This window comes from Lolium rigidum, chromosome 6 (genome assembly GCF_022539505.1).
Source record: "Lolium rigidum isolate FL_2022 chromosome 6, APGP_CSIRO_Lrig_0.1, whole genome shotgun sequence".
In the NCBI taxonomy this organism is placed as follows: Eukaryota; Viridiplantae; Streptophyta; class Magnoliopsida; order Poales; family Poaceae; genus Lolium; species Lolium rigidum.
The window spans coordinates 243,567,401-243,582,763 of record NC_061513.1 but is presented as its reverse complement, the minus strand read 5'-3'; the positions used below and the strand labels follow the sequence as shown (position 1 = coordinate 243,582,763).

Sequence of the window (15,363 nt, the reverse complement as noted above, 5' to 3'; positions counted from 1 at the left end):
CCTCAAACATTTGCCCCTATTTTCTTCTTCCTCCTAAATTCGACCCTCCGCCCGAACAAATATGCCCCTGGACTTGCTAGAAATTACATTCGAATGCCACAGCACACACCCTAGGGAAGCGGCGGCGGCTGCGCTTCTCCTCTCGCTGACACGACGCCGCACTGCGTTTCTCATACCGCGACCCGGCGCTACCGCCGCCAGCTTCGCCCGACGGCCTCCCGCCCCCCGTCGGCCTCTAGCTTCGGCCGGAGCTCGCCCGAAGACCTCCGCCTCGGCCATCAGAACTCTTCCGAGTCTCTCAATGCCGCCCCCCTCCGCCTCCGCTGCCCGCTTCGCCGCCCACTGGGTTGTCGACGCCCTCGCCGGCGACGAGACCCTCCACTTCTCCGCCATCGAAGGTAACATTATACAATAAGCCATCCTCTTCGACTTCTCCGTAATTATCTCACCTAGGGCTATTGGGGCTCATTCACAGCGTTGGTGGGCGTCTGGCCGGAGTCCCTCGCGGGCGCACCGGAGGCCACGCGGGAGAGGGTTGCGCTCCGATGCCTGCAGGAGGCCGCAGAGGGGGCGGCGCTGGGAGGGGGAGAGAGGCTTAGGGTTGATGCCACCCGCTCTTGCGAGGAATTACTCATTGAGCTAATTGGACAGGTACGTAGCCCCTTCGTTACCAAGTCCATTTTGGTGCTTCAGAACTTCAGATTTACCTCTGAAATAATATTCGTGTGCTGGAGTGATTAATGCTTGTTTCGGGTAGAAATATATAGCATGTTTTTGGTAACATTTCTGGGGCAGCAATATATTTAGGTAGTCATCAGTAGCCGTTTGGCTCAAAATTGAACTAGAGTTCTCAAAATGAACTAGAAGAGGGATATTGTCAGGATCCCGCTTGACACCTTAACCGTTTGGTTCCCATAACAATTGCAATTGTAATGCTGTAACCTGTAGGTTTACTACTCTCTCTGTCCCACCAAAAGTGTCTCAACTTTGTCAAAATTTGGATGTATCTAGACTGATACATCCAAATTTTGACAAAGTTGAGACACTTTTGGTGGGACGGAGGGAGTAGTTTCGATGGTTAGTAATTAATATTTGGTAGAATCATGGGTGAGACAGTAAAATGATATGGTTTAAGTTTTGTCTAGGATACACAACAGCATGCCTATCATGCATGATGTGCTTAAACTTCGAGGTGAGGGTTCGGGGGTTGAACAACAGAGAGATGGAGGTTCTGTTCATACTCACAGGCTCATGGATTTTGTATGCAATATCCAGTTGCAAGCTCCTCTCTCTGTGTCACGATGAGTTTAAAGAAAACACAGAGAAGTAAATTAGGGAAGTTAGTGCAATTTACATTTCACAATAGAGGTGATTTCGTATTTCCAGCGTTAAGATATACCCCTCTAATCAAGAAAGAGTATTGGAATTTTGTTGTGGGATATTCAAAGATCATAATAAGGTGATTGAATTTAAAAGGATTACCTTGTTCACATGATTTCATAAGAATAATACTCTTTCCGACCATGTGTCAGTGTAGTTCCGCTATGATACTGGGTGTCAAGCATACACACAGTCATGTTTCTTCTGTAAGCAGAAAATGAATGGTGGACAGTGCAATAAAGAACATACTGTTCCTGAAATGTACTAGTTGGATTAAATCTTGTCCAGATCATGGTGCAAACATGATTGGAAATCACAATCTTGATTCATTTGTTTAAGAATGCAAATCATACCCTCTTTCAGGCTTGACTAGAAGGACCTGTCGCGCCTTGCCGCGCCCGTTTTTTGTTCACGGTGTGTGTGCATAAAGGCTGTAATTTGGAGTTCAACCTGGTTCCGTGAACATATATGTATAGAATTTCATTATTTTAAGTTTCATACCCATGAAGATGTGGAGTCAAATTATCTTTTCCGAACCAGCTTTACATAGATAAGATGGAGTTTTCTAGCAAAGTGTTTGGGCAAGAATAATCTACAACAGTGAGAAAATATTAAATAATGAAAACCTTGTCTATAATAAAAAAATAAGTAATCACTAATGTTGACCAAACAGCTAGAAAATGTGAACTTGGAAGCGTAAGACGCCAGGCAATTAGTAACAGTTGCCGGAAAAAGACAAATGGATAGTAGAAGGCAGCTGTGAGGGTGAAATATGAAATTCTTTGTGTTCTGCATCGCTAGGACCATATATTTTCAAACCATTTTTAAGACTCTTTTTATTAGCCAGCTGAAAGAAAAAGTGTGATCAACCAGAAGAGATACCTTTATCAAAAGTACTCCTAACAATGACTTGGAACTAAAGAAGGTCATAGAAGAGATTAAATCAAATATACCCAGGAAGCAATATTTTCCCAAACGCTCAATGCTTCTAGCATTCAGGCATCACATTGATATGAGCAAAAGCACCTTTTCACAATGTCTACAGTACGATTCTAAAAATGAAGTTCCCTGCTGCTATTTAACCTTGCGCTCTTTGCAAGATCTTTGTGGTAAAGTTCCTGTCACATGAAAATAAACCAAACCCGTCGTGCAGAAGTATGAAAATATGGAATTTAAGGACAGAGAGGTACCCCTCTTACCTGCAGGCTACAGCCTGGATCATCTCTTGTTTTTGTACTCAGTAGTCTTGCGAGACTTTAAACCTTCCACTCGTCCCACGTGAGATCCAGTCTGTGATAAAGTTTCTGTTCAATAAAACTAAACCACTTGCATCATGCAAAAGTAAAACAAATATATATAACTCTAGGAGGGGAGTACCTCTTATTTATAGCCTTGATTATTTCTTGGTTTACATACTGATTAATGCTGGCATGCCACGAGAACTAAGCTGACCTATGACAAATACATTCGGTCCCTGAGCAAAGGTAATTGAATCAATAGTGGATACTCGGTGGCCAAATAGTACTATTTTGAACCATTGCTTGTATTACATCATGAAACACAGGTTTAGTTACAATCATCCTTAGTCAGCTCCAGTGCATCAGCAGGAACTGATCCATAATGGCTAGGGTGTCGTTCCTATTGGTGGCCGCGAGAGCTCTGGTAGCCGCAGTGAGAAGCTGCCACTAGCAAAGCGGTGCAACCTCACAATGTGAGTCTGCTAGCTCCTCTCCACATCCAGTGCTTGTGGGTGCGCTCATATATGACTACATCACCCTTATTATACTGTACATAAGGAAAAAAAATGGTAGAATCCAGATGAATACCCCTTCTAAAATGCGAGATTTCGAGAGGCCTTTAGATGTTAAACAGGGCAGCAATATCATGTTAATTTTTTTAAAAAACATGTTTAGTTGCTTATGCACTTGGGCCAACAAATATGAATACAAGTATGCAAGCATTGTAAATATACTATCTGCACCAACACTGTTGGCCTCTTTTAGAGTAGAACTAACTAAATTAGAACTTTGTTTTGATTTATTTTCGTATTTCCTGGTGACCATCGCTGCAGTAAAGTGTGCATATTCTTTCCCAATAACATCATCAAACAACATTCATCTTTTATATTTTCAAGTAATTATATCCCACGAAGTCAAACTGGTGAGGAATTTCATACTGCAGTTACATTAGAAAGAAGGTGAAAGCATCCTACAAATAATACCCCGTAGCATGGTGTTGTGCATATTGCCTGGAGCTATTAATAAATGAATCCTACAACATGCCGCAATCTATCCATTTTAAATATCATGCTTGACGTGTAACTTTCACAATGCCCGTAGGTGTGTCATAATGCCAAAATACTATTCCAGGTTTGCACACAATTTGGAAAATGATAGGTAGACATTTGAGGTTACAGATCTAATATCTCTTAGATGACAAACGGCAAAATCCAGTAGCAGTTAATATGACCCAGATGAACAACAAACAATGACTACATTTTGTCTGCTAATCAAGAACAAACCAGCGGCCACCGTGGGAGCAACCACATCTCATTTTCCTAGGGAGCTTACAGCTCTTGGAACACGTATCAATTATCATGAGTCATTTCCATGCCAGTGCACCTTTTCACAGCTAAACAGAGTAAGAAACAATGGTTTTTATAAAGCTGGGTTCACTGTGATGCTCATGCAAGCGTAGGATCCAGTTATATTTGATGTCCGATATATGTAGGTACTGGCCGATTCATGCTGGGATGCAGCAACAAAATTGGTTTCAATACTGTGATTGATTCTTGTACATGGTCTGCAGCATATCCATACGATCGAGTCCTTAGGTTTCCGAAATAGTGTAATGGAAAAAGAAGTGCTTCGAATCATTGCTATTTGACTCGGACCTGTTCGAAAAAGTCGAGGTATTTCGAATCCCCATGAGGTGAGCGGTGGATTTTCTTTTTAACCATACATTTACATGTATCATTTGGAGGCCCTATTTGTGCGTAGTTTCAATAATTGAATCCAGCACAAATATCAAATTTTCAGGGCCCCAGCTCTCCGAAAAAGTGGATTACAAAACGCATATAAAGAGGCAAAAAAAATTTGTAAACCCATCTAAGATGAGAATATGCAGTTCATGCACATTGATTAAAAATACAGTCACATAGAATCGATTGGGGGAGGGGGAATTGCTCCTTCGAAGTGGGAGATCCAACCTACCACTAGAGTGCTCCTTGTGCCAACCGGGTGTACAGGAGGATGCGACCAACATCAAAGATATCAGCACAGGTGCCGTTGCTCGGCTCATCGGCGAGTGGAGGAGCGCCACATAGGTGCAGCGTGCATCAGCGGCCGGGGATGTGGGGATGCGCTGCAACCAGGACGTCGTAGATGGTGAGGTTGAGAGCGCGTGGGGATGCAGCACAGGGCGTGGGAGCCGGGTTGGCGGCGAGGCCGAGAGGGAGCGGGGATGCGGAGGCGGCTTGGCGGCGTGGCTGGGAGCGGACGTGGAAAAGCAGAGCGGGGGATATGGGGGATGGGGGTCGGCGGCGTGCGAGTTGGGAGGCGATGGGAGGTGGTGGGGAACGTGGATTGAAAGGCAGGGGACAACAGAAACGAGCGACACCTCTAGCCGCATGATACAACGAGAGCGACCAGAGTTTTTCCTACCTGCGGGGCCCGCGAAAGGGACAAGCTGCTCGCCCAAGAGCGCTGGCAACCCTGGGAGCTTAGCTCTTAGGGATTCTTCCAATGGAAGTGTATCCATTGCAGTTAAAAGTTGGAGATGACAGGCTCCACTATACATCAATTGATCCCATGGATGCTTCTCGTTATTTAATTTTGTATTTCTTCATTGGTGGTAGAGTTATGTTTTCGCTGATTCATTCAAGTGGTCGTGTCTCGTGACAATAGCAACAAGAGAAGACTTTGTGTATTATTTGTTGTATGTAATAACATGTGTTTATTAAGGACTCAGAATTGATGGCGACAATCTAAAAATTGTGTCTCAAGTCCTGCCAGCAGACATTACCTTAGCAAAAGGGTATTCTAGCAAGTTATACGTTTACGATGTTCCCAAAGATCCGAACAGAATCACTCCACACGCATATGTTTAAACTCTTCAATTTGTGCAAGGAGCTGGGAGCCTGGGATGCCGCACCACATAATATGCATGTTTCTGATGGTTTCACTTTCTGGTGCCTTTCATGTGATTAAGATCTTATAACTTGACGAAACAATCATCATACGTTTTTGTCTGTTTAATTTGCACAATGTAATACATGCTAGTACAATTTATTTAATGCCCAGATGTTTTTGAGGTTTGCTTTACATGGATGCAACTTTTGCAGGTTGGTAATTCAGAAAGCTTAGAGATGGATATGCTTCCACATTTTAGTGATATTCAAAAGTTCATACGGATCAAGATACCAACTTTACTGGAAACTTGTTTTGAGTTGGTATGTCAAAAATGTTGATCAAACTAAAAATAAAAATGTCTCGTCTTCGCATATCTTTGAACTGTTTGTTTTATGTTCAGCTTAGAGAAGTGAACCCAGAGATCACATCTATGGTTGCACCGTCCCCAGTGGAGAAGAGTGCCAAGAACAATGTCAATGACAAGTCATTTTGCAGTATCAGCCGTGATCATGTAAATACTGAAAAGCATGGGTGCCCTAGAGATAGTTCTGATCTTCAGCGAGTGAACTTAACGGTTTTTGTCAATGCAATTGACACAAGAGATGTGCAGAAGGATCCAATGGAGCCAATTCCAGAATTAAACGAACCATCTACATTGTCCAGTAGACGTTATGATCAACCTCAAGAAAATACTATTGACTATAGAGACATGCCCATCACAGCCGAGCCTGCTTCAGCTACCTGCAGTGATGCTTTGCTTCAAAGTAATACTGAACTTCTGTCAAAGAAGGATGCGGTGGAGACTACCATGTCCCAAGAAAAGAGTCCAACTACCAACCTTCAACCACGATCCTGTGGAGACAAGTACCAAAATCCATCCCACAACAATGACGGAGAGAGACCACACAATGATGGCATCGACATTCAGTCATCAAAAGATCTCAGCCATCAAGGATCAACCATGCAGTCTACGGTGGCTCCAGATTCGGATAGAAGCACTGATGCCCTACTGACATGTACATCTGAAAAAAGCCACTTTCCCGAGTTTGTTGCTGCAGATGATACAGTGATGGTTGCACAACCACTTGGCAGAAAAACTAGGAGTTCGCTGCAACATGACCATGGTGAGAAAGCAAGTCAAGATCTGGATGAGGGCAGTGCCAGGATTCAGCTAGTGGAAAAGTATCCTGGTCATAATGAACTGAATCTTCAAACTGCAGGTGCTGTACCTTCTGTAAGCTGCTACGTGGCTGTTCAAGAAGATAAATCTGAAACAAACCATCCACAAGAGGATGCTACAGATCATTCTGAAATGTGTGCACAGATGAATGGTGATAAGGCTAATCTTGGAGTCAGTTCTGCTGACAAAACTAATCCAGCAATACGGGTTGATGGAAACATCTTGAAGAAGAATACATCCTGTGGTGGTCAGACTGCTATAGATTCTCCTTGCTGCAATGTGACTGCACATACTAAAAGTTTGGAAGTCAATTCTTTATCCGAGAAGAATGCAGAAAAGAATATGGCTGACAGATCTGTTCCAAGCTCTCATAAGGATGGAAATAAAGAAGGAACCAAGCAAGCTGCAAACAAGAAAATCATGGGGAATGCTGTGGTGGAAACATCAAATGTGCATTGCTCTGATGACAGTTCCAGTGGCTTAGCAGCTGCTTGTCTTCTATCATTGATGTGCAATTTGCCTTCCTCTACTCAGGATAGAGATGCCGATGGTTCCATCGAGGGATTTAGAGAACAAGATTTGTGCATAAAATGTGGTAAAGATGGCCAGTTGCTGAAATGTAGCAGCTGCGCATTAGCCGCTCATGATAGCTGTTTTGGTTCATCAGTGACATTTGATGTTTCTGGCAAGCTATGTTGCCCTGTGTGCTTCTATACTAAAGCTAATGAAGCATATCAAAAAGCTAAAACAGCATATTCGAAAGCTAGGAAGAACCTATCCGCTTTCCTTGGCACGAAGCAACATGATGAACAATTTACTGGAAAAGAACCAACAGCCGCCTGCAGCAAGTATCACTTGAATGAAGGTAATACATCCAAAAGTCAGGGTAACAGTCTATCTGAAGCAGACAATCTTTCTCTTAAAGATGAAGAACCTGTTCAGTGGAGGAACAAGCAGAGAACAAACGACACAAGTGATGCTTGTCACGAGGAGGATCAGTTAAATGGGTGTAATACATCGAAAAGGCAATGCGACGATCAGTCTGAAGCAGATAAGGATGAAGAACCTGGCCAGCAGAGGAAGAAGCAGAGGAAAAATGATACAAATGATGCTTGTCCTGAAGAGGATCAATTAAATGGGTGTAATAGATCCATAAAACAAGGTAACCATCAGTCTGGTGACCTTTCTCATCAGGATCTAGAACCTGGTCAGCATAAATCAAATGCGACAACCGATACTTGTACTGAGGAGGTAATCACTGAAAATGCATCTCTTGGTCTGAATTCTGATATTGCAACCAATAAAGATTGTGTACCCCACTATAAAAGAAGACACATTCACGTCGCAGAGCATGGACGGCCTGTGGAAAATGCAAAAGCCCATGAAGATGGCAATGACAATTCATTTTATGAAGTACAACATTCATCTCAGAGTAGATCCAGTCCTGTTACCAGTCAGAATGTTGAGGCTGACAAACATGATGGTCGTACAAATTCTCACGAATGTGAAAATTCTGATGAGATAGAAGCTACGTCTTCAAATGATTCTCGCAAGCAGTCATCGCCCCCTTGGCGAAACATGAGACACCATAAAGCAAGGTTGCAAAAAAAGCATACAGTGGTATCACATAATTTTAAAAAAACATTGGGATGCCAGGATGAGCACATGCCTTCGCCATCGAAGAAACGGAACTATGCACCCAAGCGTTAGTAAGTGTTACAATGAGGCTTCATAAGCACTTTTTTTTCCTGATCGTATTCTTTGGAGTAATGAAAAATGTCTGTGAGACTGGCTAAATGACATTAAACATTCTTCTTTAGACTAGTGATAAATAATAAGGTGAATGTTTGTGGGATCGAACCTACCTAGTTCCATTGCACTTTCACAAACAGTCTATTGCTCGAAGTTTTTAGTTTAAAACCATAGATAGTACGGTCCTAAGTAGCTTCGAGGTGGTCGAAACTTTAGGAGACTTTATATCTCTGGAGGTAGTCGCGCAAGTTGTCATGATATTGATACAAGGGAAAGTCATCCTCTTTGTTTATGGATAATTTCAAATTCACTAGAGCTGTTGACAACGCATGGTTAGAATAAAGTTATATCTGTGATAGTGATGTTAGATTGTAGTTAACTAAGTATGGTACTGACTGCTACATAGCTTAATGCATGTTCTTATTTCTAAGCAGTTTTGCACAGGCACAATTGCGTATCACTCTGGTTGCATGAGATTGCCCGCGTTAAAATAATTGGCATTAGATTGTAGTTAACTAGCGTTTCTTAGCATAAAATTTGATTTCGTATGTCCTAGTAATTGTGATATTTTCTGTATTTGAAAGTGTACCATTTCATGATGTCTGATTTTGTAATTGCAAAAACTGAGCCATATCTGTCTTGCAGCTCTAATCCGCTTGCACCAGGAAGGCGCTCAAAGCTCTGTTGGACGGAAGAAGAAGAGCAAGCTTTGAGGGTAAGGATACCTCAGACTGTATTTACTGATGATTAAATCTCGCACTATCTTTTCCTGATTTTTCCTAGTTACTAATGTGTATGTATTCATGTTTCTGCTTCTGTACTTACACCATTTGCAATTCTGATTCAGGACGCAATGTTAAAATTCACCCCAAAAGATGACGGGGTCATTCCCTGGGTTCGGATACTAGAATATGGCAGTGATGTGTTTCACAAGACACGCCTCCCGAGTGACCTGAGAGTCAAATGGAGGAACATGAAGAAGAAATCATAATCCTGACACTGACCATCTGGCACTTAATGCAGTTATTTTGCCATGCTTGCCTAACCCTTTGTTCACCTCTTTGAGCTAGCTCTAGTCCATCCTCTTGTAAGACTGTATATAGTTCATGATGTTGGCTTCTGATCTCTGATGCTGGGTGAAATATGTAGATTGCAACCCGCTAGGGGCCCTTATTTCTCTGTTTGTTTGTTGTTGCGGTCATAAGGCCATGTTTAAAGACTGTATTCTTTTCCGGCAAATAAACAGGAGAAATGCCTCTATACAATGTTTGTTCGTGCATACACTATCAGGATCCCAAAGCAGATTCTTCTCATTTGAGTTTCAGTATCATGGCTCTGCGTACTGGAGAAGATTCACAGCCACTTCTATTTGGTTTCTCGGGCGGCTTCGAGATTCCAGGTTTCTTAAGCTCTAAAGAATGGAGGCCATGGAAAACTTTGGCTGGAAACCGAACAACCACTACATGTTTCCATCTGTTTTTCTCTTTTGTTTTTGAAGCTTTATCACACTTACCATGTGGCCCCTGATAACTTAAAATTAAGTATGAAATTGCTCGCTTATGTTGGTCTTTCATTGCCTCATTAGCATGGTATAGCCACTATAGTGCAACCAATACCGATGACCTTATTAATTCTATGTCATAGACTTTCTGTTTCGGTGTTTCCTTTTGGCCTTCTGTTATAACTTTGAACTTTTTTAATTGCACAATAAATATTTGATGGTTGCAGGATAAGGAGCTTTCTATTGTTGTTGACCAACAGCCTGTTGTAATTAATTGCGACTACAGACAACGAGGAGTATGCTCCATTGAATGTAAGTGCACTATTGACTGTTGCTTTAGTTCTCCTTTATAATCCCGAGCATGAATTTGTGTACCTGTGCTCTACAATGTTTCTCGGGGTCCAACTCCTTGTTTATCTTCCTTTTCATTTTGTAATTTCCAGGAAATAGACCTGGACAACTTAATTCTAGTATAATTATTCTGATGGTTGGTTTCCTCATTATGGAAAACCACACAGCCAGAGAGGTTTGATGATGAACAAAAGAGACTTTCTGGCGTTCCTCAAACATAGTGCTCAGTGCTCACAATACTAACACTGCTAAAGTAATTCACACTCCCTGTTTTCCATTCTTGTATTTGTGCATATAATGTGACAATTTAGTATTCATAGGGAATTACCATCTTGTGTTGATGGTGGGATCCATGCAATTATTTCATATTGCTGCATTTAAGACAATTTTTTATTTAAAGCTTAAAGAATCACACATATGTCATATTATATCATTTTCCGTAGAAAGACATGATACTACAACTGGGTTCTAGCAGATCAATACACATGCCACATTTCTTAATTCAGGTGACGAGCTTCAAAATTCCAGTTGGATTGAATGTCAGGCAAGTACTGATTTTCTTTTTGGAAGATGGCAATTATTGATTCTAAACATGTATTTTCATTGGATCTTTGCTCTATGTAAAACTTTTTTTTGCTAATGATATACTCTATTATAGAGTCTCTATATAAAACTGCTGTGGTTCTTTTCTTTGACTTACTATTTATTTGAAAACCGAATGAATTGACCAACAATGAAAAAGTTTTGACTTGACAGGCATCTGGTGTTAATGGTCAAAAGACATGTGCAAGGTACTTCAACTTTTCTTGTTTTCTTGAGACTAAACTGCATTAAAGGTTCTCAAGAAGCCATCAACTTACTAACCTGAGTCTTTAAACAAACTGTAGCGTTCAGGGTAGCTGGGGATCTACTATGGAGAGAGCCAACGAGGTACAGGTGAAGTTGCCAGCAGAACATCCTAGCTTTGTCAAGCATTTGCTACAATCTGATTTTTTTCTGGTAAGTCTTTGATTAGGTATTTTCTTGGGTCTAAAGCTGAATAATTTGGTAACGGACAACATGTGGATCATAATAGAGAATGGGAGCAAGAACCTGCTAATGGAACATTCAGATCACCTTTTCTTTCAAGGGAAGAATATTTTTTTTTGGCAAATGCTCTCTGTGAAAGTGAATATTATAAAATATTGGAGCACTTTGAGATTTGTGAATTTTTGTTTTGGCAAGATCTGTGAAATTTAGTTTTCAGAGCACTCCATCTCATAAGCTTAGTATGCACATGGATGTTTCCTGAGTGATTTAAGAAAATATCCACCAACAGATTTTTTTAAAGGGACCTGAAAAGATCCCCTTTTTCGTTTTTTTTGGCTTCCTCTGATCCTCTCCCAGGATCTACCCTGTGACTTCCGCAACAAACATTTTCTGAAGCATGATACTGTTTTTTGTTTTTGTTTTTGTTTTTGAGAAAGCATGATACTGTTCTTGTGCTATAAGGTGAGGTGGGCAAAGAGATCTTTCAATTACTCATGGAGTCTGTCAAGGACAAGAAGGTGACTAATGAGTCAGAGTTTACCATTTTGATTTTGCACTTGTGAATATACTGTAGGCGGATATAAGCTAATTATTGGATCTTCTGATTTCTGAATAATGTATGCTCTGCAATGCAGAAGTTAGTTCTGATGTTGAAAAGGATCCAGAGGTTACCACAGTCAGTAGCAACCTAGTAAGTGAATCAATCAAACGCATCAGATTTTTGGATTTGGATATAGAGTTCAGTGACAGTTGACAAGTTTCAGCAACTTCAACATTGATGTAGAAAGTTTGATTATTGGCTGCAACCTTCCTGACCGCCTAAGCAGAACAGACTACAAGCTCTACTATGCCCAGAAATCGTTCCTTCACAAGAATCTGCTGAAGCAAATAAGCTGTAGGAGTGATCTCACTGAGGATATCAGGGGAAACAGGTCCTGCAAGGCATATGTTTCTTCATGCGAGGAGTTTGTGGTCTGGAAGAACTTGGAGTCTTTCGAGTCCCTGGGTATGAATGTCACGTCAAACTTATGCGACCCTGCGGACCACGAGGAGTACAAAGAGATAAGACTAGAGGTCTTGAGCGGATTCGTGCTGAAGCGAAAATGGATGAGCTGGAATCCAAGATGTCGAATCTGAAGAACACGCTGAAAATGGACCTGGAGATGGGGGAGATGGAGGCGAGTGCGAAAGAAGGGATGAGATGCTAGTTACCACCGGCAGTGTTTTACGCCTCATTGCCGTTCAGTGTGCAGAGGAAAATGCCCATGTATGGTACTGGGAACTGCCATCATCTAGCTAAGATGACAAGTGTATTGTGGTGACCATTGTAGCTTGAAAAATTGTCCATATTCTGTGTAACTGCTGCCACGCAGTGTAGAGTAGCTAACTAGCTATTGGTCTTCTACCTATCTGGTTACACTAGTACATTCCCCCAACCCCTATGGAAACTTCACTCTAACAGTGCGGTATGGTTTCAGAGTCCCCTTCAGTGTTCCCGTGGAAGTGAGAGTTTGCCTTTGAATTTTTTCCCAAAAGTTGCTAACTACTCCCTCCGATCGGATTAGATGGACGCGGAGCAGAGGCAACGTTAGCGTGTACAAGTAGGTAGACCTACGGCGATTAAATCCGACTAGAGAGATGGTAGTAATAACGTTCAAATTATGAGATTGCGTAGGACTATCTCTAGGCCAGGTCATCTGTATGAAAGATGTATAGGTGTTACTACGGACTTGTTAAACTCAAAAACCATATAGCAGAAAAGTGCAACATTTTGGCTCTTGGGTGACCGTGAGCCCTTCATTTGAAAATATTGAAAACTCAATTTCAAAGTTCCAAAATTTCTGAAAAAGTGGATCTAGTCGATCACACGTGAACTACAAGTATACAAAATCTCAATTTGAAATGACAAAACATTTAGAATGGTTCTTCATATCAGGAATCTCCTCGATATGTCATGAGTTAGCTAGGATTTGGGCAATAGAAAGTTGATTGGGCGGTGTTAATAGTTGTACTTACTCTCTGCGTGGTTGATTCAACCTTTGTAATCCCAATACCGTGTTTCATTGATACGGGGCTTCTCTCTTGTCTTGGTTGGTGGATTGATGGTGAGGGCCGGGGAAGCAGGGCGGAGGTGGGCGTCGAAGGGAATGGAAAAGAGAGGAAGCGGTGGGTGGGAACCACGGTTTCAGAGAGAAGACCCACATAGCGAGACATGCTGACCATCCATCTTAATTGGATGGCAATCAAAAAACTGGAGGGGCACAAGGAGTGAGAAGGCTTCGTGCCCTTCCGGCTTAAATAGTGAAGTAATATGCCCACTTGTTATAGTTGTTCGAAATTCACGTTACGGTCCGACGTACAATCATAGTTTCTTTCAATATATCCTTGAGTTTATTCGAGGCTTGAGAAAAAGTTAGATATGACCCTTCTTATTTTTGTTTCGAATTGGTCGGGTGCTAACTATAGAGTTACCCTGAGGGAATTAGCAGCACCCACGAATGAAGTTAAAAACAATTAATCGGAAAACCCTTATGTGGTAGAAATCAACAAAGGAAGCTCGTTTTCTTTTTAAAAACCGTTTCGCTCGCCTAGTTGTCATAGTTGTTGGAATCCACAAAAGATGGTCAGAATTTCTTTCAATATGCTCTTGAGTATTCGAAAATTGAGAAAAACTAAGATGGGAGTAGAATATGATCCCTTGGTTCCATTTATTAGAACTTATGTTCCTTTTTTTATTTTTGTTTTAAATTGGTCGGGTGCTATTTTACTTAAAATTATAGCGTTAGCGCATGGAGAATTAGTAGCCCCACGAATGTAGTTTAAAAACAATTATGTGGTAGAAATCAACAAATGAAGCTCGTTTTCTTTTGAAAAACCGTTTCGCTCGCCTAGTTGTCATAGTTGTTGGAATCCACAAAAGATGGTCAGAATTTCTTTCAATATGCTCTTGAGTATTCAAAAATTGAGAAAAACTAAGATGGGAGTAGAATATGATCCATTGGTTCCATTTATTAGAACTACGTTCCTTTTTATTTTTGTTTTAAATTGGTCGGGTGCTGTTTTACTACTAAAAAATTACAACGTTAGGCCATGGGGAATTAGCAGCCCCACGAATGTAGAGATTGTGCTCTCTATTTAGACCATCATAGGCGCACTTTTCGTGTGTCATAGTCTTGCTTCCTTTTGAGATACTAATAAAGACTTAGCTCGTCATGTTCACTCATTACTCAGTTACCCTAAAACCTAGCTCGTCATCATTATCATTATAGCAAGTGGAAGGGTTTACCTTGGGGTTCATGTGCATGAAACATGCAGAAGAATGGCCATCCTTGATTGGCGCATCAAAGTTAGAATGTGCTAGCTTGGATGAATCTATTTCAAACCCGACGATGCCTACTTATCCTTCATAATTGTTAATAGAATCATTAGTTTCAGATGTGCAAGTGTGCGAGTACCTATCTTAGGAACAAAATTTTATTTTCTTTAAGTTTTCAATAATTATCATAGCATCGTTTACGATGTGAAGGACTTCCTTCGTACATAACACAACACAAACCTTACTTACTCTTGAGTTACCTAGCACTTCCATATTAGATGAAGATTAGATGAGACATGAGAATCTTTCTCAATGATCTTGGGAACATTTTCATATATTATTTTGATTTCCTCCCAAATGTCATGATCATTTTCAAGATGCATGGTTTATTCCAAAATTGCATCGCTCATTCCATGAAAGATGGCATCGGTAGCTCGAGCACTGAGATGAAAATATTTATCTTCCTCAAAGTTTGGATTGTTAGGGTCCTTAGAAGGAAGTTAAAAAGAACTGCATCTACAAACTTTGCGATGTTCAGAACCATGGGATGAAAATTTTCAAGCATGCTAGACATCCAAGATCAATAATTTAAACCGTCAAATAAAATACCTTCAATTTCTAGCACGCTAGGTTTTTTCCGACCACATTCCAAGATAAAGTAACATGCCCGTATTCCGGAGAAGTTACCTGCAAGTACCGAACATGTTAAGATTTTGACTAGCCT

The 15,363-nt window shown here is 41.2% G+C and overlaps 1 protein-coding gene across 1 annotated transcript; it reads left to right on the top strand.

Annotated features, from left to right (window-relative positions):
* Window positions 1-219: 219 nt before the first annotated feature.
* On the top strand, window positions 220-9,702 carry LOC124661321. Its single transcript, XM_047199185.1, has 6 exons — window positions 220-398; window positions 476-651; window positions 5,723-5,830; window positions 5,911-8,399; window positions 9,088-9,157; window positions 9,290-9,702. The coding sequence occupies exons 1-6, from the start codon at window positions 302-304 to the stop codon at window positions 9,431-9,433; spliced, it is 3,084 nt and encodes a 1,027-aa protein (XP_047055141.1). The 5' UTR covers window positions 220-301; the 3' UTR covers window positions 9,434-9,702.
* The last annotated feature ends 5,661 nt before the right edge of the window (window positions 9,703-15,363 follow it).

Coding starts and splice junctions, on each gene's coding strand:
- LOC124661321 (XM_047199185.1), top strand. CDS start 302: ATGCCGCCCCCCTCCGCCTCCGCTGCCCGCTTCGCCGCCCACTGGGTT. Junction 399..475: donor CCACTTCTCCGCCATCGAAG/GTAACATTATAC, acceptor GCTCATTCACAG/CGTTGGTGGGCGTCTGGCCG. Junction 8,400..9,087: donor AACTATGCACCCAAGCGTTA/GTAAGTGTTACA, acceptor TCTGTCTTGCAG/CTCTAATCCGCTTGCACCAG.